The sequence below is a fragment of the Anser anser genome (assembly GCF_964211835.1).
Source record: "Anser anser genome assembly, chromosome: 13".
Classification (NCBI taxonomy): Eukaryota; Metazoa; Chordata; class Aves; order Anseriformes; family Anatidae; genus Anser; species Anser anser.
The window spans coordinates 9,678,324-9,701,337 of NC_139734.1; the positions used below are offsets into that span (position 1 = coordinate 9,678,324).

General features: G+C 39.9%; 1 protein-coding gene across 1 annotated transcript in view; it reads left to right on the forward strand.

The window, feature by feature from the left end:
• The first annotated feature begins 406 nt into the window (after positions 1-406).
• RADX (RPA1 related single stranded DNA binding protein, X-linked) overlaps positions 407-23,014 on the forward strand; it is a 32,575-nt gene continuing 9,967 nt past the window's right edge. The window contains exons 1-11 of the mRNA XM_083796759.1: positions 407-8,452; positions 8,817-8,959; positions 10,761-10,953; positions 14,139-14,247; positions 14,402-14,493; positions 14,585-14,707; positions 15,624-15,731; positions 17,227-17,394; positions 17,963-18,123; positions 18,561-18,742; positions 19,907-19,975. Of these exons, the coding sequence (XP_083652885.1) occupies positions 7,849-8,452; positions 8,817-8,959; positions 10,761-10,953; positions 14,139-14,247; positions 14,402-14,493; positions 14,585-14,707; positions 15,624-15,731; positions 17,227-17,394; positions 17,963-18,123; positions 18,561-18,742; positions 19,907-19,975 (1,952 nt within the window). The 5' untranslated portion in view covers positions 407-7,848. The remainder of the gene's footprint in view (positions 8,453-8,816; positions 8,960-10,760; positions 10,954-14,138; positions 14,248-14,401; positions 14,494-14,584; positions 14,708-15,623; positions 15,732-17,226; positions 17,395-17,962; positions 18,124-18,560; positions 18,743-19,906; positions 19,976-23,014) is intronic.

Consider the following 23,014-nt stretch of genomic DNA (forward strand, 5'->3'; position numbering starts at 1 on the left):
TTGTCTACCTCAAGGATGATGATTCAAAATTTGCTAAGGGGAGAAATAAAGCTGTTAAAACTGGTAGCTGTTTTGTACAGCATGTCAAATTAAGGTAGTGTTAGCCATCATTTTGTGACTGACGGGTGCTCAGACTGCAACCATCAGCTCCAGAATTGGTATCTTCCCATATAATATCAGCAGAGAATCAAATTAGGGACTAATCGCCTCTTCTCCATGGTGGCACCTCAACTGCTGCAGGTAGATAGAGATGCTAACACTGTTCCTCTGTGTTCTTTGGCTATGTGGAGGACCGCACTTTCCAAAGATATTAACCTAGCACTTTTCATGAGCACTAGCTTATCTCAAAATGTATAGTGTTTTTTTATGAAGTATTTTCCTCTTAAATGGTTAAACTTACAGAAAAAAAAAAAGCCTAAGCCATACTAAAAAATATATGCAGTTACATACTCAAAGTAAATTTAAATGCATGCAAGTGATCAGCTTGTGTGCAAATTTAAAATCTGTGTGGTATGCATTGCTCGGGCAAAGCTGTGTGAAAACAGGTCTCTGGCTATTTGTAGTAATGCTCCTACCTGTTGTCCGTGCTAGGGCTGGGACAAATGAGAAAAACAGAGATATTTTAGCCTGGCGTGGCTCCCTGTGCTACTGAGCACGGGGCTTATTTTGTTCTACTGTCACCAAAACCCAACAAAACAAAAACAGAGATGAAAGTTACAATTACAAGCAAAAGAAATTACGATCAGAAATACAATTTACTTGCTTTTACTTCAAATAAAAAATCTAAGAGGCTGTGAAGAAAGAACACCTTTCATTTTGTACCCAGTGGGTGTGCAAAACTTGCTTGCAAAACTGCTCTTGCTATAAGCAATCAGTGACCCAGGCTGCTCTACAATATTTTTAAAGTGTGCTTATCACAGCAGCCTCTGCATAACATGGACGGCAGGTGAAATTTTCCTCTTCTCCCATTTTGGCGACGACAGGTAGGAGGCAGGTTTTTCCTGATGCTAGACAGTAGTTTAAACGGATTTAACAGAGTACAGTGGGAATTCAGATAAGACCGTGCCAAGAGATTAAAGAAGCAAAATGTCATCAAACTCGTTTAATATTACTGCAACAGAGAAGTTTGACAGTAAGTTGACACTCTGTGAAGATGTTTAGCTCTCTACCAAGAAAAACAAAGTGGGTTTGAGAGAGGGGATGTGTGCTACTGCATTAAGATGTTAAACTCTCGTTCTGCTTCCTTCTATTAGTTCTCTTTTCTTTTGAGCTATGATTCAAGTCAGTGGTTGGATTTTCACCTGTCACTTTGCATGTAAAACCATTGGAATTATTGGGATTAACATCCGTATGTAAATAAGGAAAGAATCAGGACCTTGGAGGTGAATGCTTTTAAAGGATTTAGAAGTGGTATTCCAAATAGTAAGGCAATGAGGTGTAACAAGGAGAAGAATGTGTCATTTGCTCTCTATCAAGAGAAAATCAGAAGGAGTGAAGATGAGAAAGCTCAGAGATGTTGAGAAGAGTAACTGAAGAGAGTAGAAATAACTGAAGAGGAGGGAAAAGCTGAAGAAAATAAACAAGTAGTCAAAGGGAGGCAGTGGATGTCTGGCATGGTGTATTGCTGTAGGAGGAATAATAAAAAATAAAAGTTAAGAAATGTTAAGGAAAGTAACCAAAGAAATGGAAAGGTATCTGGAGTGACGGGGTGGTCTGAACGCTGAATGAGGGTGCTCCGAATGGTTATTAAGTAAAAGCTCAAAGGCTGGGAAAAAAAAAAAAAATCGAGAGACCCAAGGTTTTCCTGATATAAGTTTAACTATGCAAAATGTGTATCAGCTCTGTGGTTTCATTCTGTGAGGAGTTTCTCTGGCTGTATGTACCCTCTCTCTAACTCTTAGGACCACAGGGTGAACTGCCGAACAGTTTGGTTTTCCTCTCATTTCACTTTGATGTGAACCAACGCAATAGGGGCAGCAGGGCAGAACATCACGGTTCCACACCTGTGTTCCTTTGGTACATGCAGTTGCCTAACGGCAGGTGGTGCTCCTAACATTGCATTTGCCCAACCAAGTGTGCACTAACACTGCAGCGAGATCGTTTTCTATGTGCCTGCTTTCATTTAAGAACGGGTGAACTCTATTCTGCAGCCTGACCCTTGATGCGTGACTCCAAAACCTGGGAACAATGCAAGCTGTGTACTGTACGTCATGTATGTGGGTTTTTTATTGTTCCCTAATGTTCGACTTGTACAACTGAAACTAATAAAAAAACTCTGAAAATCAAAACTAATGCTGTCCTTGTAAAATTTTGTTATCTTGGCACAAACTATTGTAGAAGTCATATAAAGCTTTGTTTGTTTTCGAAACCCAGTCAGCACACCTACAGAAATGCCTGGCTCTTTCTGCCTGCACCTGTCTTTAGAGATGAAATAACATACTTCCCTGCAGTGGATAACGATGTTGAGGTGACAACTGGAGTTCAGACTCCACAGAATGCAAGTAACGGTGACAGCCAGCGCTGTGCTGTGCGCCGTGCTGCTAACGAGCTTTACAAGCAAGTTCCCGTGCTTCTGCCTTTTCCTTGCACACACCCCCAGTGGACCCAGAGAGAAACAACAGCTGGAAGGCACTGACACGGCAAGAACTGGTTTTATGACTGTTTATCAGCCTGAAGCCAGTGTAGCCCCTTCGCTTCTTCTCAGGTATGCTCACGTCGCCTTTGTTGCCGCATATAAAATTTACCTGACGTGAGAAGTGATGGCACATAGTAGCTGTAGCATTTAAGAGTGAGAATTAAGAAATTTGTCATTTATGCCAACGCTGGAATTGAAAAGGATGAGTTTATATATATATATACACACATATGATTTTTTTTAATAATAATAATTAAAAAGATTATATTGAAATAAAGTTGGTTTTTTTAGAACCAGCATGAAAAATCTTGTACCCAGCTCCAAATATGTGTCAAGACTTGCAGGTGAGGACCCCAGGGTTTACTCTTGAGGTGGTCCTTTGTTTTCTGACTGTAGGTAAGCGTTACCTTGGCAAAGGTTAGTAACACACTGAGAAGTGGCAATCTTCTTAAGCTCTGTTTTTCTCCTTGCTTTTAATATTGTCAGATTTTTCAGAGGTGTGGATATGGGTTCCATCTTCCCTGTCAATTTTTACCAGTTCTTTTTTCTTCTTTTTTACCCCTTTGATCAAGATGGTTCTGCTGTTGCCAGGGAAAAATTCTAAGGCCAATATTTTTCCATGTTTGTTTTTATAAAAAGACGGAAGCAAATTTCTCCCTTCATAAAAAGCAGACAGATGAACAAACGGGCAGGCTTTTCTCTGCAAAAGTTTCAGGAAGCAGAACTTTGAAAGTAACCAGCAAACCGGCCTTTGTACCTTTTACTGTGAAAATAGAAGCCCATTTGCCATTCCCAGTAATGCTTCTCCATTTTTGGCCTAGTTACAGATGGAAAAATAAACGTTCACATGTGCTCAGTATAATCTCTTGCAAAAGCCTATCTCCTAAAGTCCTAGCAGGTGTTTTACTTGAGCCTGAATGGCCTGGTCATAAGAAGGAAACTTAATATGAAGGAAGCCTAAGGAAAGCTTATAAAAAAAAGCTGGAGAGCAACTTTCTGCTCAGGGAGACAAGGGGGAATGGTTTTAAACTAAAAAAGGGGAGATTTAGATTAGATGTTAGGAGGAAATTCTTCACTCAGAGGGTGGTGAGGCACAGAACAGGCTGCCCAGAGATGCTGTGGATGCCCCATCCCTGGAGGTGTTCAAGGCCAGGCTGGATGGGGCTTTGGGCAGCCTGGGCTGGTGGGAGGTGTCCCTGCCCACAGCAGGGCATGGAACTGGGTGGGCTTTGAGGTCCCTTCCAACCCGAGCTGCTCTGTGATTCTATGGTCTCATCCTACCCTTAATTGTAGTACGATGATGTGGCAAATATTGACTAAACAAAAAGCAAACTGGCCCAACTGAGGCACTTGTTTGTGTGACCGGTAAGTAAAATTCAACTGTCTAGCAACAAAATAGAATTAGTCTTTCTCTGCTCATCCTTGTTCATGATCCTCTCCTGCTCCCATCCCAAGTTGTTCAACCGAAATGCTATTGTGAAAACAGAAAGTTGCAGACTGCTAGAAACTGAATGCACCTGGAGATGCAGGAGCAAGTTCCAGACTCCACATCTATATGCTGTAGCACTGGTTCATGTGCTACAGCCCCTGGCATAAACACAAATCATGGAAGAGGTGCACACTGGACTCCAGGACAGCTTTCTGTCATCAACAAATCAGACCAGGCCTCTCCATGACCCTTCTTAAGGTAGCAGCCATAATCACACTAATATGTGACTTGCTTAGTCCTCCTCCTCCACACGCACACTTCATTCTAGCCTTACACACTCGCATCTTTTTTGTGCTGTATGTTCTGTAACGTGCTGCACAAAAGAAACACATCAGTGCCAAAAAGCAACAGTAAGATAGTTGTTAGCTTCTATTCAACGAAATCAAGCAACTGTTTATTTAGAACCTGTAGGGTTGCTAAAAATGCCTTCCCTTCCTGGCTATTAGCAGGCACTAATAAGAGACAAAAATTCCTTTCTCCCTGGAAAAAAACCACCCTACCTTAAGAGCCCCTCAAACCTACTGTGACTCATTAGAACTGCCCTGATCCAAGTTGTATCCGTGCTGCACCTAACGGCATAAACAGAAATTTCTACTGTCTCTATGACAAAAATACACTTCTGCAAAGAAATCAATGCAAGTCTGCGGTTTTGGGGTTATCTCCCATCATATCTGAAACTAAAATATCTTCATACATTTTGTAATTTGCCAAATATTTGCTAAAAAAATTGCCAAATATTATAAATAATGTAATTTGTAAAAGAGTACAGCTAGGCAGCAAGATACAACTATACACCTGCACACAATGCAAGCTACAGAGTATATCAAACAAACTGTAAGTACTTTTGTATTACCTATTGCTGCTGGAGCTCAAATGAAATGGCATTTTAATTTTATCTTTGTTTTATATTAAAAAGTGGTTTGTTCCATGGTACCAAATTGCTCTGGAATTAAATTGGTTCTCCAAAGACCATCATAAAAGCTATCTTACAACTTCAGTGCCATGTTTAGACAGCTGTATTTAAGTTAAATGAAACACAAGCAAACTGCAATCTATATTAAAGGTTTTCTCGTAGACTAACATCTGCGCAACGAATCAAGGTTCCACATAACAAAAGTGTAAGAGATCCTCCTGCTGATAGCCCATCGCTTTCTTAACCTGTTCTTCAAAATGCACAGAGCTGGTTAAAGGGCAAGAGCATGTCATCTGGGCAGGCACCTCAAATGTTATTTTAGTATTATTTAATCATATCCTGTTATTTTCAAGGTTGAGTTAACAAAAGCACCTAAGAGATGAGGATGAAATGTATTGGGAAGGCTATTTTATTTTTTGTCCTCAAAACACCTTGTGGCAAACAACTGCTTTACAGTAAGCTTTATGATCTTGCGCAGTAACTCATTTCTTTTTAAATCTACAGCATCACATTGTATACTTTTATGCTCTTCATTTTGCAAATATGTATTAAACATAGTATTTTACAGAATGTAGTAAGGTTCTTCTATTCAGCATAGCCTGCTCCTCACTGCTATAGAGGCTGACTGCTGTTTTTCTGAAGGTGTGTTGTACATAAAAACTGAGATCCTCAGCTCTTAACTTTTTAAATTCTGATGCAGCCATTTGACGGCTTGTCACCATTCCTTACTGATTCTCCAAGTCTTTCTGAACTTCTAGTTTCTAATACAATCTCAGACTCCATCCATCCCATCCCACTGGTCAGGTATGGCAGGGTGACATCTAGACGAACTAAAGATGTAACTGGTCATTGAAGCACGCTGTTGATGTGCAGTCAGAGATTTACCCTGCTTCAGTTTTTAAATTGGTGTGTTAGCTAGACACCTGCTGGTGAGAAAGAAGGCAGCAGGAGTAAGTCTCTGGGAAAGGAACTATCTTGTATCTGAAACTGCAATGCATACAAATTTATCCAAAATTTAGAAAGTATTAACTCTACTATCCATCCATATTAGTCCATTATCACTCCATAAAAGCTACAGCTTCATCATTTTCCTGAGTCAAAGCCCAGTGACTTACAATAACAAAAAATCCTGAAGACGGTGGTGGTACATGTACCAATTAGTACTGCTCTAAATAAAATAGCTTTCTTCTGCAAATCATATCACAAAGCACAATGCAGAGCAGCTGGGAACAGCCCACAGCTTTCCCTCATAATGCCTAGAGACTCACTTAACAGTCAAAAATATTGTACACCATGGCTCCCTGGGTACGGTTTGCATGTGATGTGAAATCATATCCTGTGTGATCTCACTAAAAAGGTGTTTGGGTTGCGATCACTTCTTAAATCACAAATGCCACTTTATCAGTCCACACAACAGAATGTGTGTTTACAGGGGAAAACGAAACAAAAAACCAACAACCATTAAAGTTTTACTCAATACTCTGGCTTCAACATAGATAGCAAGAACGACTAATATCAGTTTTCCTCAATAAGGAGTGCACTATTACATCAAATCCATAAATTCATCCAACTACTAGGGCAGTCCAAAGGCCAGTAAAGATTTGTTTTTATACCCCAATGTCTGAATTTTTTGGTCTGTTTTAAATGGTTTTAAACAGCTTTTCCCATTTCCCTATGGCAAAGGCAGCAGCCTGAGAATACAGTCATTCACCGAGAACTGCTTTTGGCCCAGCATTTGAAACAGCACGGCCTAGGCTGGAGCCCCACTTTGGTCTTCTGGATTTCTAAAAGTTATCGGGAGTGGTGCCATGGTAAGTACTGGGCACAGCTTCTCTTCTTTTAGTGGGTGACATTGGTAGTAGGGGGACAGTTGGACCAGGTATCTTGGAGGTCTTTTCCAACTTTAATGATTCTGTGATTCTCTTCTGGCCCTTTTATCCTTACTTACCTTGCCTTCCTGCTCTGTCCTGCTGAGCAGGGGAGCTTGGCTTTATGTAGGCTTTATAGCCTATTAGGTTCTAATATAATAGGTTCAAGTGCTAATATCTATATATATTGCTATATATATTTATGTATTAGCAAATGCTAATGTATCAAGTAATATAATAATAGTAATTTAATAAAGTGTTAAATACAAAATCCTTGATCCCCAGAACTTCAATTAATATTGGAAGTGATCACGGGATCATAAAGGGTAACAGAATCTCCTTGATGGTGGCAGAGGGATGAAAGTCAATAGTAAAAAAGTAAGGCTGCATGCTTGGGGACCACCAAAAGCAGCTCCTCCAGCTGGATGTTAACTCATCCCCCGCTGCTGGGAACAGCAGCGGCGGCAGATATGAGCAATTTAAAGCATCGGGGGCTATGATTGCCAACACGCCACAACGACCAAGAAGACAAACACCATTCAGGGGTTATCACCCTGAGGGCACAGGGGCACCGTTAGGCGCGCGGTCAAACCCTCAAAGAAAACCGAGCGGGGGAGCAGGTGCCTCAGGGAGCCCCCTCAGCGTGCCGGCGCCGAGCAGGCACCCCGTTTGTCACCGGGGGGGCTGCAGGAGCCGGGGGACACAGCCCCGGGCGGGTCCAGGCGGGCCGCCTTCCTGTCACCGTCCCCCCCCCGCCCCGTTACCGCGACCGTTGGGCGCTCTGACTGGAACGCGCGCGCGCAGCAGCCCCGCCCCCGGCCGCGCCATGGCGGCGCCGCGGCTCAGCCCCTGACAGCAGCAGCAGGCCGCCCGCCATCGCCGCCGTCCCTCGCCGCCTCCTCCCGCCACTCTCCCCGGCGGGAGGAGCCGCGAGGAAGCTGTCATGCAGGAACCCGGCCCGGATCCGCCCGACCCTACCGACAACAGCACTCCCACCTCCCCAGGCGGCGGCGGCGGCGGCGGGGAGGCTTCGTGGCTGCTCGGGGTCTTAGAGGCGGCGCGCGGCGCCTCCCTCCTCAGCGCCTCCCCCGCAGAGACGCCGCCGTTGACCGTGGTGGCGGTGGAGCGGTACCTGGCCGAGGCTCCGCCGTCCGCCCCGCCGCCGCCGTGCCCCGCCGCCGCCGTGCCCCCGCAGTACTGGTACGACGTGACCCTGGCGGACGGCTCCCGGCAGGAGCGCTGCCACCTGGCTCCGAGCCTCAACGGCCTGGTGCAGCGCGGCCACCTGCGGGCCGGCGACCGCCTGCGCCTCACGCGCTGCTCCTACCTCTACGACGAGCGGCGCCTCCGCTACGGCTTCCCCTGCCTGGAGGGCGTCGAGCGGGTGGCCGGGGAGCCGCCCGCCGTCCCCGTGGCCGTCGCCTCAGCGCCGCGCTGCCCGCCCCTGCGCGGCGAGAGGAAGCACTACCTGCCGCTCTGGAACAACGAGGATCCCTACGGGGACGCCTGGGAGGCCGAGAAGCCGCCGGAGAAGGTGGACGTTGATGGTAAATGGGCGACTGGGGGGACGGGGTGGTGGGTGCGGAGCTCCTCTGGGTGGGGTGCTGAGGGGGTGTGCGGTCGGGTGGGGGATTTGAGGGGTCTGCCCGTCAGGGGGGTGCCCCCGGAACGCCAGCTGCTCTCGAGGTGGGTGTCCTGCTGATGGATAGCGCTCTGTGTCCTCCTGCACGTGTCCCTCTCCTTACAGTCCATATAAACATCAATAACCCAATTATACACAGGTGGCGCAGGACCAGGTTTCGTGGTATTAGCAAATAAACCTCTTGAAATATGTGTAATCTTACTCTGTGCACTTTACAACTGAAAACCCTTGAAATGTCCACTCTTCCTTTCTCTCCTCTTTAACATCAGTCTCTAAGCTGACTTCTCTTGGTCAGCTGGAAATGACATGGAGAAGCAGAGTTCACTTCCATCCGCTGCTTGTCAGAGTGCTGCACAAGTCTAGGCTAAGGTACTACGGGAAGCCAGAGAAAAAAATGGATGTGCCGTATCAGGTAAGGAGGCATAAGGCTGTAAGTTAGTGCTCTTGAACAAATGTTATAGGATATTTGGAAGTTACTGTTCCCATGTAGTAAACACATTAACAGTTATGTTGTAGATAACTTTATATTAAAAATGCTTCGTAAAAATGCTAGGCCCTTCCAAGTATGGAAATGGTGGAGTTGCTGGTAGTACATACAAACATTAGTAGATGTGTTTCAGTTACTATAGTCCAGTTGAGATTTCTCTGTGAAAAGACAGAATATTTGCTTAAAAGACTGTTTTCTGGTCTGTATGCTTTGGAAGTTGGAGTTAGTCTGTCTTGTACCCCCAAAAAATAATATTAATAATTTTTTGTCCCTTAATTTTTGCACCAGATGACTTCCAGATAAATTTTTTTTTGTAAAACTCTTGCTGGTCTTCCTAATATGTTGAGCTTTTCGCGATATTTTATGTAGTGCTTCTTGGAAATGGACACTGCAGGTGTGTTTGATTGTTCACAGGTGCACCCATCAGCTGCTCGCTTATTTCTTCTGCCCTTAGAGGGGTGTTGGGGAGAACATTGGAAGAGCAAAAGCAAGGAAAAACTCGTGTGCTGAGATAAAAACAGTTTGATTAAAACTGAAGGGAAGAAGGGGGAAAACCAAAAAAGTGATGCAAAGGCAGACTGATGTCTGACCAGTCTCAGAGCAACAGGTACTTGGGAAAGACTGTCCCCCAGTTTCATTGCTGAGCACGATGTTATGTGGCGTGAAACAATGTGTAGGTCAGACCAGGTCAGCTGTCTCGGCAGTACCACCTGCCGGCCTCCTGGCCACCCCTTGCTTACTTGCTGTACGGGAGACACAGAAAGGCCAGCAGTAGCTGAAACACTAGTGTGTTATCAGTGCTGTTTTAGTCACAGACATGAAACACAGCACCATGCAGGCTGCTCTGAAGAAAATTAACTCCATCCCAGTCAGACCGCTTACTGGAGGGCAACATTTCACAAACAGGTCGGATAACTCCTATTTCTTCCATGGGGACAGAGGGGTATGGAACTTGTTAATGAAAGGCCACGTTCGCCTCTTGTTCCACGTTTCCATTCCCTTTCACACAAAGATGAATCTGGGTCTTTTACTGGAGATGATTCTTAGTAGACAGTCTACTGACTGACGTTTGTTTTGGTGGATTTCTACCTCGTAAGACCATTCGTTATAAGACTGTTTAAAAAAAAAAAAAAACACAAAAAACAACTTCTTACCGCTCAGTGATCTGTTCAGTTATGGATTCAAAGCTTTCCCATTTAAGAAAAGTAGGTAGAAGTCTTTGTCATAAGTACAATTTCAGTGAAAAGATGGTGGTTTGCAATGCAGATCTTCTGTGTGTTTTTTCAGCTTGAAAATAGTCTTGTATCATGTTTTTGTCATGAATGTGACCCAATGAAAATGCAGCTTCTCAACTTTCCATGGAGACATTTTGAATTATTATTCTAAATACTGCATTCTATCTGATAAGGAAGACTCTTTTCCCCATTGATTCTTGTGCACAGTATTTCCCAAACCTCCTCCAAAAAAGCACAGAGTGAAACTGGCATCACCTACTGTTACTGAGCAGTGGAAGGATAAGAGTTTGGGCTGGCGGAGTTGTGGATGATTTTTTCTCTGGAAACTGGGGATTTCTTCAATGCCAGCGTTCAGTACAAGTTTTGGAACATAATCTGGATCCATTTGTAATAAGTGAAGTCATTCATGAGTCAAGTAGCTGGTGTATTATTTAAAGAAAAAAAAGGATGATGATAAAAGATAAATGTATTTTTGTCTCCTTTTTTTTTAGGCTTACTTTGAAGTTGCTGATAGCTCAGGCATGATGTCGATGGTTTTGTGGAATTCGTTATGTCCCGAATGGTATAACAGTATGAAGGTTGGCACGGTACTACTTCTTGAACAGTATGCTATCAAAAACAGTTATCCATTTAAAACAAAGCCAACCCCGGGAGATTCACAGATGAAGAGATTTGCTACAATTGGTTAAGTATTGCAGAAATCTGTTTTGATTCAGTGAAATAGAGCTGTAAAAAGGGGAAATAGAAAGTAAAACAGCAAGTGATCCATTGCCAAGACTGAATGATGTGATATATATCTGTAATAACTTATTTTTCCCTGTTTATATTTGAATCACGTTTATGAAGTTTTTTGCCACAATTAGATAAAACCTTTATTTAAAAAAAATAAAGATAAAAATCTCTGATTTCAAGTATTGAGTTCATAATGCTGGGCCTCTGGTACTGAATTTTAATCTGATTCTGCTTCTTCCTGATAAGTAAAACAGATACCCTTTGTGCACTGTTTGCACATGCTTCCAGGTCGTTGAAGCACATAGTCACCTGCTCTGACTGTAGGCTTTAGTGTGGTCAGGCCCTGGTGTATCTGCAAAACTCCACTGAGTAAAAATTTGCATTGGTGACTGCTGTCTGTACTGAAACAGCGGCACCATGGGAGTTCATATTTGAAGAATATTCCTTGACTGTGAGAAAGCGTTTTCTTACTTGCTGTTGTTTGACAGCTATTCAAGGGAGCTGTGCCACAGGAATACAAGTGGTGCAATAGAACAGTAATAGCCTTTTCAAACTAGATTTGGTCTACAGTTGTTTTTTTTCTCTCCCACTTCACTGAACATGAGGTTTTTTTCCCCTTATATGCTTATGTTCAGAACAAAACAACAGCTAACATTCAGAAAATACGAACAACTGCCTTGAAACAAGCAAATATGTGTTTGTGATGGATGATGCATGTATAACTTATTAACAATGACAGTTTCCTAATGCAGTTGCTACAGTGCATGAAAATAAACAATATTTTCACTGCTAGAAGCAGTGTATTCTCTGTCTAATGTATCTTCACCTTAAAATCAGATCTTAATGTGTGGAGCGTTTGTGATGAGTTGACAGGAGAGAGAAATGTTCAGCTGGGAAGGGAAGTTTGGGAGGGGAGCTGATGATGTTTATAAACAAGCCCTCAAGCGATCATAATTGCTGCAAAACCTTTCTATGGGAAGAGAACAGAGTAACGTACACCCTGAGGTGACTTTCCCTATGGGTAAACGACTTCAATCCTAATGGCTTCATTCACACTACACTACTGATTTCTGCAAGTATTAGTGGTGTAGAAATGTTGATGGAGAGATCAAAATAGAAAATGAGACCGATGGGCCATAAATGATAGTATCTAATGGGAAACTTAACCAGTCTGTAGTAAGGTGCCACAGAGTACTTTCAGACCACAGATAAATCTTTGGTTCATAGCAGCATGTATGTGCAGTATCTTATTTCTTAGCTCAAAGCTCAGAATTTTGTTTCAATATGAACTTATAAAGCATATTGGGCCCTGTGGTGGTAGATCTTGAGTCCATATATCCTACAAGAGGAGAGTGTGGAAAGAATAACATCTAGAAAATTTCCTAGAGCAGTTACAGTTGATTTTATGCAGCTCTTGGAGCATGATCCGTTGTTGTTCAGATGTCAACATACGTGAAATGTAGTGCCTCACTAACTACTCAACATAAAAATCTCTGTATTTCAATTTTTAAAGCATGCACAATGGGTGTTCCAAAAATTCTTCAGATAGCTAGTTAAAGGATTCAGTTATGGATTGCTCAAGTAACAATTACTTTGTTTTCATAATCAGTTCCAATTTGTAATTCAATCACATACCACCTTTCCAGTGTTCCTTATGACCATTCACCTGTAAATGTTTTTAAATGGTTAGGGGGCTAGGGGGGTTAACAAAGCTAGAGTTCGTTAGTGTACAAGGGAAGGGGCTTTGAAAATTAAGAGTTCTACAAGATGGTATGCTTCTGGCATACGTCTGGTTTTCTGTGAAGCGAGTTCTGTGTTGCCCACTTGTTTCATTTGCAGTGTTGTATGACATGCTAAGAGGTGCTGTTCTATAACCTAAAACTTGTAAAGCTTAAATATTTAGTACCATCATCTTGAATTCCACCTCTGGGCAATGTGTACGTCTCACATCACTGAATTTATGTGGTACTGATGAAAACAGCTGTTTCAAATAGCCCGGACTGACTTTCAGTTCTGAGTAATCCCAGTGTATAATCTTTGGCTGAGTATATGGCTTTCATCTAATCTCAAAATGACCAAAAATTTTTAAATTTGATGAATAGTTTTGATGGATAGAAAGGAGTGGTATGTTTTCAGAAATTTTCTCACAAATACTGCCTGAAAACACCACGTGCAAAACCACATTAGTCCTCCAAATACACTTCTAGCAAGTAGCAGCCTGAAGAAAATTCTTAAGCAGGTCTGGTTTTACGTATAATGCCTTCCTGGTGTCACACCGCGAGGGGGAAGGTCCTGATAGGTAAACAACTGTATAGGTTATTTATTCTTAGCAATTACTTTTCTGGGTGCATTATTCAACTAATCCCTTACCTGAGCCCAAGTATCTTGTGCAAACTGGATCAGAACAGTCTTTTTCATAACAGCAAGTTTTGTCTTGTTGTGAGAGAGACAATAGAGTACCACTTAGAACATTCTATATGCTGAAGCCATTCCTTCTGTATCTTTAGCTGGTTGCAACCCTCTGCCCCCCAGTACTCTACCATGTTTGAGATGCTAAATAGCATCTCAACACTTTGCTTAATAAATTAAAGTTTTCAGGGGTTATGATATAGAAATGCAAAGACCTTCTGTCTTCTTGCATGGCCACGTCATTGTTTCTGTCTTATTTATAACTGCCTGAACTGGTGTCATACACGGAAGTTCTCATCTGCTGGTTCTGTCTTCTGTCTTTCTTCATTGTCTGCAAATCAATTTTAGATTGTAGTGACACTTGAGAACAAAGAGTGAACAAATATTTCATAGTCTAGCAGTATCGTATTAATTTCTTTTGCTGTTTTTTAAAATACCTATCTGGAACAGACTAATTGGCTCATGTAGAGCATTGGAAAGTTTAGCATTGCTCACATTCAAAAGTTGCATTGTGGAATGCTGTACCTGCATTTCTTTTTCTCAATAGAAACATGAGGTTAGAGGACTTCGTGGACGATTTCATAAGCAGTGAGACGTGTTTGAAATATATCTTTTATGAAACTTTACCCAGTTTTGTTTCAGGTTTTGTTTTTATTTAAAATGAAAAGTGTTTTCTTGAATTTGTATTCATGCTTTACACGCTCCTGTCTTTTTTTTTTGTTTGTCAGAAATCAGCCTTAATGTACGTGACCCACCTACCAAAATAAGTATCATTCCAGAAGAAATGGTTAAGCCAGAGTGGGGATTACCTGAAGTTAAATACCGCTTTATCACAAGGTAAAATGGAAATCAGTTGTTTGTCAAGCTGGAACTTAAATTTCATTAAATTACACTGAGTGTTAATTGGAAATATGATTTAAGAAATCTCTTAAGAAAGCTTTATGTTTTGTCATTCGTTAGTACCAACATTTTTGTTCTGTTCTGTTTTTAGGTCAGAGCTGGATAACTTACCAAACAATCATTCCTGTGATGTTATTGGTCTTGTGACATTTGTAGGAAGGATTGAACGAGCAAGGAAGAGAGGTTTTTCTATAAATACAACTCTCAGAATTTATCAAACCTTTTTTTAACTTTTTGAAGAAACACATGTTTTTCTTAATATTTGTTTATATAGAACGCAGTGAAGACTTCTGGCTCTATCGTTGGGCGCATGCCATTGATGGGACCTCAGAGCAACCATTTATACTGGAAATATTTGCAACTTCTCAGCCAGATGTGTTTGAGCGTATTCATCCAAGTATTTATCTCTTTACCGTACTTATTAATAACTGTTTGTAATGTTTTTCTACTTGGTCACTAATTTCAAATTCTGAATATAATTGCCATTGAATTTTTTTTAAAAGTGCCTTGGTTTATCTCCTAAAACAGAAAACAGCTGATCAGGAATTAAAAACTAAAAAAAAATTAAAAAAAAAAAAATAGTTCAAGTATTTGAAATTCTTGTCATACTGCAACCTGCCAGTTAATCTAGACAGATAGAGGCAGCACAACCTGGGGTTCATCTGACATGGTTAATTTCAAACAGAAATTTTAGTTTTTTTTGCCCAGGGCATCTCTTTCATCAGAAACAACTAAAGAAAGAAGGCAGCTCTTTAAATCTCTTACTCTCTTTGTCCATAAATAAATACTTTCTTATAGACAGGAATAATGTTAGATGATTGGATGAAGGGAGAGGTGAATGTGGAAAAGCTTTCTTTCTTTGAAAAAAATATTTTTAGCAATACAGAAATCATCTGAGAGCTGTGTTAGTTATTTTCTGTGAGTTTGTAATGTTACATTTCAAACTGGGGAATCCTTATGGATTTTTTTTAAAGGGCTTTAAATATTTCTCCTTGCCTTCTCTCTCTTTCCCTCCAAGCTACTCACCCTTCTTTTAACACTGTTATTATTTATTTTATTGACATCCTACCTGATACAGTGTCACATGTTTCAGTGCTAATAGGCATGCTGAAACTTTCTTGCACATTTCTTAAGTTGAAAATCTAATGACATCTCCATATACTAATTTATAACAAAGGCTAAATACATGCTAAAGGTCAAGAATTAAAATAACATGTTTTGACCACTTAGTTAAAATTAATCCAGTGTCAGTCGGTCTTGAAATTCTAAAATCAATTAAATACCCAGAAAAAAAAGTTTGTTTGTTTTTCTAGTGACATACTTGGTGTGTACACAGATGAGAGTGGTACGGGACCTCACTGACAATCCTTCCAGCACAATTTACCTTACGACTTCGAATGAAAGTCAAATATTCATTACAGGTAACTTAAAGTAGTTTTAGCTCTATGTGGTTCTAATTGTAATTGCTTGGACTATTACAAAAAAAAGGCGGCATATTGTATTCAGGTGAGGCGCTAATTGATGTATCTTATGAAAAGTACAAGTATTAGGTTAAGTGTTATGTTTACTAAATATTTTGGATTGTTTTAATCATTAGATAGTGTTGCAGTGAATATTGCCAATTTCTTAAAAAATGAAATATTATTTGCAGCTTTTCTGGGTTACAAATCTCCTTATTACAATAAAAAAAATCAGTATGGTAAATTTATCTTAGTTAATATTTTCACTAATACTTGAGAGCTGTTATGTTTCATCTTTCCCAATGCAGAGGCCCTTGTGCAGAACACGTGGCCTGGAAAGGGTTGTCGTACTGGGCTTCACTGAAGGAGCATTCCTTCTAGAAATTCTTATTTGAAAACTCGGATCTGCAGTACAATACTCGTTACGGCCCTGCGATACTGTGCACTAGCTAGCATCAGTCAGCATGTCACAGCCAGGATCAGGCATAGCTTGTTGTAGTACTTGTGCTTTTTGATCAGGAGGCAGATATAGCACAGCGTTGTAGGTGAGAGGTGTAATGGCCTAATTGCAGGGGAGTATGAAATAAAGTAGATGCCTCTTTCCTGTGTTTATCTGTCCATCTCATTTCTTCAGATTTCCTATCATATTACTCACCCGGCCTGAGTCTTGCTGCTGACAAGGAGGAATAGGAGTATTATGTGCTAAAACATTATCTGAATGTAGTCATATATACACACATGGTCTCTTCTGACAAGCTGGGTAGGGTGTTTTGTGCTTAATTGGGCTAGCAAAACAAGCTAGTCTTTTTTCTTAACAGCTGATTTATATTACACCTAAATGAAAAGTTTGTGAGTCTTTTTTTACTTGTTTTCCTTCAGCATATTTTGTGCTTAGTTTTCTAATTAAATGTTTCTCTCTTGAGCTTTTCTTCAGACTAGCTTTAATTCATTTTATGTCTGTTTGCATCCTAAATGAGAACTACAGCTGGAGATGACAAACCATTGGATGAGATCTATTTCAATTCATAGCTTAGAAGTAGACCTGTTTATTTGAAGTAGACAATTTATTTGATGTAACTGGGATTTAGTCAGTATGTTGGTTTTAAACCAGACATCAATGAATACATACCTTACCAATTACCTGTCCGGATATTTGCTGGGCCCTATGAAGAGGATCTACCTGTTCTTTCCTGCTGAGGTTACAGAAGAATGAAGAATGTGTAGGTCTTCAGCAAAGGCAATGTAACGAAATGATTTCTGATCATTTTATTGTTGCATATACTCGTGAAAAAGTTTTCTAGTAGTATTGCCAATTGTTTTATTATTTAACATTTGGCTAACTTTCAGTATCAGATGCTAGTGTTAGCTGAGGAATTCAAGATACTCATTTTAAAATTAAAAGCTAGTGTCTATAACCTGCTTTATTTTTGATATCTGATTATTTTTGTTTTAAAAGGGTGTCACAAGGGCCAGCCATACACCAGAGATACCAAAGTGAAAAACTTCATTCACTGGACTAAAACACAGAGTGAAGCTGATCAAATGAAGAAAACTGTCATTGGTGGCTATTACCCTCTTCCTCGACCTCCAAATAGCTTTCTGAAGTATTGTAAAAGTAATAAAGGTATCGTATTGTCAAGTATCTTTAAGATTTGTAGCCTTTTTCAGTTCAGTCTTACTCCAAGCATTTGAAACATCAGTTAAAAAGTACTACAGTTATTATTAGTGATTACACGGATGTGTAATGTCTTCTAAGAAAAAATCCCTTTCGTGACTCATAATGTATCGTAGGCCAAATCCTCATCTTACAGAAAGTCAGATTTTGCACTTTGTGCATATAGTTGCAGGAGAATTGTAACAACTTACATGAGCTGCAAGTCTTCCCAGAAGTTTTACTCTGACTGCTCTGCTAAATCAGCATTAAAGACAGTTATTTGGAAGAACATAATTAATTAGAAATTTCACCTGAAAACACAAATTGTAATACCTGATAATGCTTATGAGGGGGAAAAGGGCATATTAATTTTTTTCATGTGATGTAAACAAGAGGATTTAAAATCCTTCAAAAACTTACTTTAAAATCAATTTCATACTTAGTAACATTTTTTTTTCCATTTTCTTTGAGACTTGCATTCAGACTTTTTGATAGTGCATTTCTTTAAAACTTGTTTATGGGAATTACTCTTTTGCAGTTGAATCAGTTTTGAAAGCCATAGGTGAAATGGGGAAAGAAATTGAAGATTTGCACTACAGGGAACACAAGCGCATTGCTATTCAAGGAATAATTAGCGCCATAAGATACATCAACTGTAGCAATGTAGCTGAAGATGCCTCAGGAGTAGAACCTGTTCAGGTACAGAGCTTGAAAATTAATGCTGTAGCACTTAAGCAGCTATGATCATAATTAGAATTGAGAATATCGCATTTGAATCCAGAACTTGGCTACATTGTCTCTTGATTAGCTGCACTTGCTATTTCAAGAAAGAAATAGTTTTGCAAGTCATAGTTTAAAATTTTGAAAAGCAGTGATTCAGTGTTTCTCTCTGAGTTCATTGTAGCAGTCCTCTGTAAAACTGCATAACTGTTTAGAAGCTACTAATTTAACTGGCTAGATGATTTAATTAATGTAAATTAGAATGTGGGAGAGCGGACTACTGCAATTTGTGCACTGTTGCTTTCTAGACAGAATTTATCTTACTTTCTCTAAAACGTACTTTAACACTTTCAGGGTTTTGAGTTAGAAGAAATAGTTCTGGGTGCTTTGAAACTCTTAATTAATTGTTGTTGCAGAAAGATACTTCTCAGTCTCTTGAAAGTTCTACCGTGTCCAAAGAAGATGGTGTTCAGAAGGGAAACCTTCAAACTAAAGAGTTCACGTCTTTTCTGGGGCCACAGTGTGCTCCTGGGGAACAATGGCATCAAACTCTAAAATCGAAAAAGAGCACAGTCAAGAGAAAGACAGAAGAAGAACAGTAAGCTCTTTTTTAAATATGTAGTGTATCTTCTCAAAAATGTTAATGTAAATTAATTCAAAACCTAGGTCATAGAAAAGCACATAAGAAGGCTTTAAAAGGGTATGTAGTTTAATGTTTAAAAGTTAGTTACGTGCTTTTCCTAGTATCAGGTGACAACAGTTACACCATTCAGGCTAATGGAGGATTGATTAAAACAGAGGCATCTGATTGATAATGCTCTCTTCTTTTTAAAATTTATGCTACTTTGTTATTCTCAGGGATTTTCAGTAAAGGTAATTAACACTTCAACAATCTATAGGTTAGTGACCTATTTGTGGAACAAGTAATAGTTACAATGGTTTCTTCACTGGAAATGCAGAATTGGGAGGAATAATGTTTTAGTATAGCTATTCCTTAAATCCAAACGTACAAATTTTTTTTTTACTTCTTTTTTTTTCCATTTCTGGTTAATGGAAGGTATTACACATAGGTGTAATTTGCTCTTAGAAAGGAAAGTAGAGGATGGTCATACAGTAACCTAAAGGCTCAAAATAACTCATAGTACTATGGCTCTGCTTGTGATGTAATTCTATGAAATTTTTTTGCACCTAGTTAGACACAGACAAAGGACATCAGTCCAGTATAAGAAAATGGGATAAGAAAAAAACTGGTACAACTTTTTAGTTTCAGGAGTAAAATATTTGCTTGTATAAATATATGTTTTATTGCAATGTTTGTGCAAGTTCTGATGTAATTGTACCGAGTCTTAAAAGTCTCGTTTATATACTGAGAGATTTAATGTTGCAAAAATCTAGCAAGTCACGTTTTTTGTTTTAGTGGATTTCTCGTGCTATAAAAGCTATATTTTTTTTCTTGACTTTTCACATCCAAAAGTCATAATAGTGGGAAGAGTGCAGGTATTTCGAATATTTTGCAGGGAAATGAAGTGAAATGTAATTAGGATTGAACAAAAGCTTACGACAAAAAAATGGGGAATTTGAAGTTCTGTGTTGGTAATGTTATAGCAAGCACGTTAGCGGATTTCCATTCCATAAGAAAAATGCCAACATTAGAATATTTTAGGTTCTGCCTGAAAAAAAAACAAAACCATGCGTGTTCTTTGCTCTGTGTATTTCCATTTAACAGAATTCTGTAAAATAATGGTGAATTTCCTATCTTAAGGGGAAGTGCATCTGTTATTCCTGTACCATCTCACCACTATTTCACACGGTCTGCAAGAAAGAAATTTAGGTAAGTCATGTGAAGTTAATTATGTTAAATAATTGCAATGATGAAGCAAAGAAACTTGAAATCAAATTCTTATAGGTTTGAAATTAAACTCTGGTATGTCAAGAATCTGCATGGAAGTAAAAGAACACAACAGAGTGGAATTTAATATTTTCTATTAATTTCCTCCACATTGATTCTAGGTCAAATATATTGGTTTATTTTATTCTGAAACAAAATCTTGAACGTGTTATTAAACAAATTTTTGTAGTGCTACATGTGCTACTTAAGGAATACCTAGTAACAGATATATTGCTTTATTTATCACAATGTTTTTATTTATGTAGTCTTTGTTTCAGAGAGATTATGGTTTAAATAGGAGAGTCAAAGGTAGGAGGGAGGAATGCTTAATTAGCAAGCAGAGTGAACAATGTGATTGCATTAATGGATTTGCTAGTGGTAATTAAGCTATAAATCATCCCTGGTGCTACAGAGGTGTAAGCTCACAGAGGTGTAGTTGTCTCTGAGAAGTCGCTTGACTCCTTCCACTGCCCAACACTCAATCTTTATTGAACTTGCTTTGGATCCAGAAAAGGATAAAAAAGAAAAAATCCAGGTAGCATTTTCAGATCCATATCCCTGACAAAACTGGAACCTAAAGAGATGACTACACATGGGAAATTATTAAGAAAGCAGACTGAATGTTATTTGCTAGTCTGGGGTAGAAAACTTCCGTCCTTCATGCAATTTTGTTTACGGGTTGTAAATTCTTGTCGTTTGTTTCAAACAATGCTTGAGTAACCTGAATTTATGAACTCTGTGATGACAGTAATTTCGAATGTCTGGTGTCTTGGTGGTGGCGACTGGGGTTTGTATCATGAGTACATGATACATGTGTACAGTGGGGTCCATTAAGATGATGAAGGGACTGAAGCAACTAACGTATGAGGAAAGGCTGAGAGAGCTGGGACTGTTCAGTCCAGAGAAGAAAAGGCTCAGGGGTTTATACATTTGATATGTTTAAACACTGATACATTTATATCAACCTATATAAATACATGAAGGGAGCATGCAGAGAGAATGGTACTAGGCTCTTTTCATTGATGCCCAGTGATGGGACAAGAGGGAGTGAGCACAAACTTAAACACTGGAGGTTCTGTCTGAACATCAGGAAGCACTTTTTGTACAGTCAGGGTGACTGAGCACTGGCACAGGTTGTCCAGAGAAGCTGTAGAGTCTCCCTCCTTGGAGATGTTCAAAGGGTGTATCAACATGGTCCTGGGCAGCCGGCTCTGGGTATCCCTGCTTAAGCAGGGGGCTGGACCAGATGGCCTCCAGAGGTCCCTGCCAACATCAATCATTCTGTGATTCTCTGTGCCCTTCATCTGCCTTCTTAGTTTACTTTCAGCACCTCTTCACTCCTCACTAAAAAGAATTTTTGATGGTGCTAGGGATGTAGTGACAGTCATGGTGACGGAGGTTATGTAAGTTACTGACCATTCTTCCAGTGTTACTGCCTTGGAAGTATACCTGTTCTCATGAAAACCAGTTCTTGGAGGCTAATCGGAAAAAGTTTTTTTTTTTTTTTTTGGACAAACTAGGTTCTTCTGAGCTCCCATGTCTGTTTACTCTGATCCTTTTGGTAGACGCTGCGTTTTCTAGGGGAAATGGTTGTCTGGCTCTGCAACTCACTCATTTAGCCTGACACCTGGCTTTAATATCATGCACCTGCCAAACAGCAAGTTACATAGCCCTGGGGGGAACCTTGGCAGACCTCAGCTGCTAGGGTTTCTATTTAACAGCAACCAACTTAGCTGGGGAGTCAGCACGGACCCCACGTTTCAGCTGGACTTGGCACTTGCTGCCTTCAGGGACAAGAGGCTGTATAGCCACCTGGTGTAAGGATGAGTTTGGGGGTATTGTGGTGCAGGAGTTTGCAGGAACGTGTGGCATGAATCCATTAGAAAATCAGGATGGTTTTTTGAATGGGAGGAATCACTTTTTTTCTTTTGCTTGCTGAGAAATACTCAATTTCTTCAGGGGTGGGGGGAGGATGGGAAAGAATGTATTCTCCCCATTTCTTAAAAATGGGAAAAAAGTTAAGGCATGTTTTCTTTGTTCTCTGCTTTTCTCAATCTACTACTGTCCTCGCTACCTGTGTGTCCTGTACTCTATGCCATTAGTAAAGGAAGAGAAAGTCTGTGTTGGATTATGGGAAGCTGTTTCACTCTATATAATTAAAAGGTAACTCGTGTATTTCTGTAATTACCTATATAGTTGTTCTGAATTCTCCAAATTACAGGAGAAGTACTGAAGTACTTCAAGCTTGCATTGTTTTCTGTTCTGTTGCTTCAAAGTAGCAGAATGCCAGCTCTCACTGGAATATTTTAATATGTTTATGAAATAACGGTAGATATTTCTAAGTATGTATTATAGCTTAGATTATTTTGTGTCAAGTATTTTGTGCAGTATTTCAGAATGTGGTTGAATTGTTGAAGGCTTTATGCTTTTAGATAGTAATAGCTCATTTTAATGTTCTTTATTTGACCACCTCAGTTCCTACATTTCTGAGGTAACTCATGTATAGGATGTCCTATAGTACTATCAGAATGCATGTGAAATGGTCTGATTATTAAGGGTTTCAGAAAGGCTGAGGTAAGAGGAAACCAATTAATTTAATGCCATCATTAATATTTATATCCTTGCTAGTGGAGACATTTAACAGAAATGTACTTTCAAGCTTTTAATGTAAAGTAGTTCAATTTTTTTTTTTTATGAAGGGGGAAAGATCAGGAATTTTAGACAAGCTTTTTTTTTTCCACAGAAATGGAAAAAAAAAAACCCACACAATAGCTTTCTTAACTTTTTAATCTTTAGAAGCTTAGCACTGCAGGTACCACAGAGTTGCTGGTGTATTACATGTTCACATTCCAGACTGCTTAAAAGTACCTTGTTTGTATGCTTCTGTCCTTGCAGTTTCACTTCTAAATGTTTAGTGTAACTTAGCCCTTTGCTTATTTTCTCCATTTTCTATCCCTTTCAATGAGAACCAATGGACAGGAG